Genomic DNA, 3,743 nt, shown 5'->3' on the forward strand with positions numbered 1-3,743 from the left:
ACATTGTTTTCGCCTCTGCTGCTTCTCACAGCATCTGATACAAGGAAGAAAAGCAGAGCTGCCACTCGTTGTGTTGGACTATTGCATGTGTTTGCACAGGGGAAAAAAAACCCCAAAATAAAACCTCCTCTTTGCTTGGTTTTAGGCAGATACTAGTCTTTTGGCAATGGTTTTGACTCCTCTCAATAGGGATAAATACAGGATACCATTAGTGTGGAAATATATCGCTTGTTTATAATCTCTAACAAACAGAGGGGAGCAGAGAGCACGAATGCAGAAGTGCCTCGAAAATTATCCTCCCTGGTGTTTGTCCTGGGCAGCTACCGCTCGCCACTGTGGTTTTCTTCTTTTTAGAATACCTGCTGGCTGTCAAGTGTAAAGGAGCAGGTTTTACGTTGCACGAAACAGGAAATTCAATGTTAGAATAAGTTAATGGTGATGCTGGCTTCATTCATTTCATTTCAGCGAGAATTCTCACAATATTGGTTTATTTGATCGAAGTGGCTACCCAAACAAAGGTGTCCTTAACCAAATAAACCTCTTTGATCTTCAGTTTAAAGCTAAGCGGTTTCTCAAATAAGCATTGATGCATTTAATAGCACCACATAGCAATGCAAATATTGATCGGAGTGCCCGTGAAAACACCATATTTTACATTAGTTTGTGTGCCTAAGAAGAACATAAATGGTAGAGAGATAGAACTTGTGTTTATTCTGAAGTGACGGACTTTTTACAGATATCTGTTTGTATTTACAGTTTATTGATTCAGGCAAATCAGAGAAATCCCAAACGAGGCAATGTGACAAGCGATACGTACTGCAAAGCTCAATTTAAATAATATCTAAGGCAAATTACGCTACATACAATAAATATTTGCGTCTTTGGCGAATACTGAATAACTTTATTACGATGGATGAAAAAGTGGGATGGGATATATTTCGTAGGATTTACTGTGGATTCGGTATCCTACTGCCCCACGCAGTCTACATCTTGCATGGGGTTACGAGGCAAAATATGCCGAGGTAGTACAGGAGGGTAGGAAGCTGAAGTGTGAGACAGGTGATGCCTTGGCTTATTCTTCCCAGGTCACTTTCTAAGTCTGCCTAGGGAAGAAGCCCCTTGCGTGTCTCTGGGTGTTGCGGGGTATCTAGGTACGGTTGGAAATAATCTGTCTCTTCCACCTCCTCCGTGTCTCCGCCGGTCGGGGTTGTCCCTTTCTGGCCGGGCCGTGACGGGCGGCTGTTTGCCGGATGACAGGAGGGTAGCGCACGGCGCCGGTGGGCCGGTCTCTGCTGCCATTGCGGGGAGCGGGGCTGAAGTCCGAGGGCCGTTTACGAATGCGCTGTCGGTTCCCCCGAACGACTCCGGGGCGAGGGCAGCGGCGCCCGCACCGGGGCCCGCGACCTGCTCAGGTGCCGCGCCGCGCCGGGAGGAGCCCCGGGGCCGCCCCGCGCCGCAGCGGGAGCCGCCGCCGCCGCCGCCGCCGTCCGGCGGCGCGCCCGCCCCCGCGGCCCCATTGGCCGCCCCGCAGCTCAAATAGGGCCGGGCGCCGGGCACCGCCAGCAGCGAGCGGGGCCCGAGCGCCGAGCCCGTGCCGCGGCCTCGGCGGCGCGTCCCGAGATGAGCAGCCCCGATGCGGGCTACGCCAGCAGCGACGACCAGGCGCAGGGGCGGTGCTCGCTGCCCATCATGATGCCGGCCGTGGGCCCCTGCCCGTGGGCAGAGTCGCTGAGCCCGCTGGGCGAGGCGAAGGCGAAGGGCGAGGCGGCGCCGTCGGGGGCGGCGGGCGGCCGGAGCAAGAGCGAGGCGCGGATCCGGCGGCCCATGAACGCCTTCATGGTGTGGGCGAAGGACGAGCGCAAGCGGCTGGCGCAGCAGAACCCGGACCTGCACAACGCCGAGCTCAGCAAGATGCTGGGTGAGCGCGGGCGGGGGGGGGTCCCGGCGGCCGGCAGGGGGGGGGGGGTCCCGGCGGCCGGCAGAGGGGGGGGGTCCCGGCGGCCGGCAGAGGGGGGGGTCCCGGCGGCCGGCAGAGGAGGGGGGTCCCGGCGGCCCAGGGGGAAGAGCAGCCCGGGCGGGGGGGCTCGGGGGCTGGAGGCGGGCGGGGGGGGGGGGGGGGCGTCGGTGGGCGGCCGGCCGATCGGTCTGACGGTGCTCGTTGGGCGCAGGTAAATCGTGGAAGGCGCTGTCGCTGGCGGAGAAGCGCCCGTTCGTGGAGGAGGCGGAGCGGCTGCGGGTGCAGCACATGCAGGACCACCCCAACTACAAGTACCGGCCGCGGCGGCGGAAGCAGGTGAAGCGCCTGAAGCGGGTGGAGAGCGGCTTCCTGCAGCACGGCCTGGCGGAGGCGGCGGGGCCCGGGCTGGGCAGCGAGGCCGGCGGCGGCGGCGGCAGGATGTGCGTGGAGGGCCTGGGCCTGCCCTACGCCGAGCAGGGCTACGCGGCGGCGGCGGGCGCGGGCCACTACCGGGACTGTCCGCCGCTGGGCGCCGCCTTCGACGGCTACAGCCTGCCGACGCCGGACCCGTCGCCGCTGGACGCGGCGGAGAGCGAGGCGGCCTTCTTCGCGGCGGGGCTGCAGGAGGAGTGCGCGCTGGTGCCCTACGGCTACGCCCCGCACCCGGCGGCCGAGTACCCGCCGGCGGCGGCGGCGGCCGAGAGCCCGGCGGGCGCCGCGCTGCGCCGGCACCTGCCGCCCGGCGAGGCGCTGGGGCCGGGCGGCTCGCTGCAGGGGCTGCTGGGCTGCCCGGCGCCGCTGCACGCCTACTACGGGCAGGCGTGCCAGCCGCCGGGCCCGGGGCGCGGCCCGCCGCTGCCGCCGCCGCCGCCGCTGCCGCCGGGGGCGGTCGGGCAGCCGTCGCCGCCGCCCGAGGCGGCGCCGTGCCGGGAGCAGCTGGAGCACTTGCCGCAGGAGGAGCTGCTGGGCGAGGTGGACCGCACCGAGTTCGAGCAGTACCTGCGCTTCGCCTGTAAGCCCGAGCTGGGGCTGTCCTTCGCGGGCCACGACGCCGCCGGGCTGCCGGCGCCCGAGGGCGCGGGGCCCGTCTCCTCGGCCGTGTCGGACGCCAGCACCGCCGTCTACTACTGCGGCTACCCCGACGTGTGAGGAGGGACTCGCTCGGGGCCGCGCCGCGGACTGGCAGGGAGGCGCCCGGCCCCGCTCCGCTCCTATTTATGTAATTTATTTGAATCTTGAGAACTGACAGGGTATCCGTGACCTGCTCGAGGTTTAAAAGGCGACGCGCGGTCTCGCTGTCCATGTTGTCCAGGTCTTACCATCGCTGTCCTACAGTGACGTGTAAAACTGTTCCTGCTCTGGAATCGTGATACTAGTTACACGTGTGGAATACAATTTCTGAGGTCTTGTTCGAGATCCATACACTTTTGTAATGTTGTACAGAGTGCTGGTTTTATATGTTGGATTTGTACAGAATAATTTTGCACTTTTACAAATAAAGGGGAAATAATAAAACTGGTTGCTGATATCTCCTCAAAGAGATGTTATCGTCCTTTGTAATTGATTATTATTGCTTTTTTAAACTACTTTTATTAATGTCCATTCCACTAAGCATTAGGTCCTGTCACCCTTTCTCTAAACATAGTCTTTTTCTGTCTCTCCTGCTCAAATTATAAACAAAACTTTAAGCGTTCAGGAACTGTCTACTCTACGGTGTTATTTTTTAATTTTTATTTCACCTTTATTGATGGTTTCTTAGATGGGTGATTAATATGACTGAATTAAA

General features: G+C 60.4%; 1 protein-coding gene across 1 annotated transcript; it reads left to right on the forward strand.

Moving 5' to 3' along the window:
- Positions 1 to 1,116: 1,116 nt before the first annotated feature.
- Positions 1,117 to 3,743, forward strand: LOC138684752 (transcription factor SOX-17-like). Its single transcript, XM_069779348.1, has 2 exons — positions 1,117 to 1,918; positions 2,169 to 3,743. The coding sequence occupies exons 1-2, from the start codon at positions 1,621 to 1,623 to the stop codon at positions 3,104 to 3,106; spliced, it is 1,236 nt and encodes a 411-aa protein (XP_069635449.1). The 5' UTR covers positions 1,117 to 1,620; the 3' UTR covers positions 3,107 to 3,743.

Source organism: Haliaeetus albicilla, chromosome 3 (genome assembly GCF_947461875.1).
Source record: "Haliaeetus albicilla chromosome 3, bHalAlb1.1, whole genome shotgun sequence".
Lineage (NCBI taxonomy): Eukaryota > Metazoa > Chordata > Aves > Accipitriformes > Accipitridae > Haliaeetus > Haliaeetus albicilla.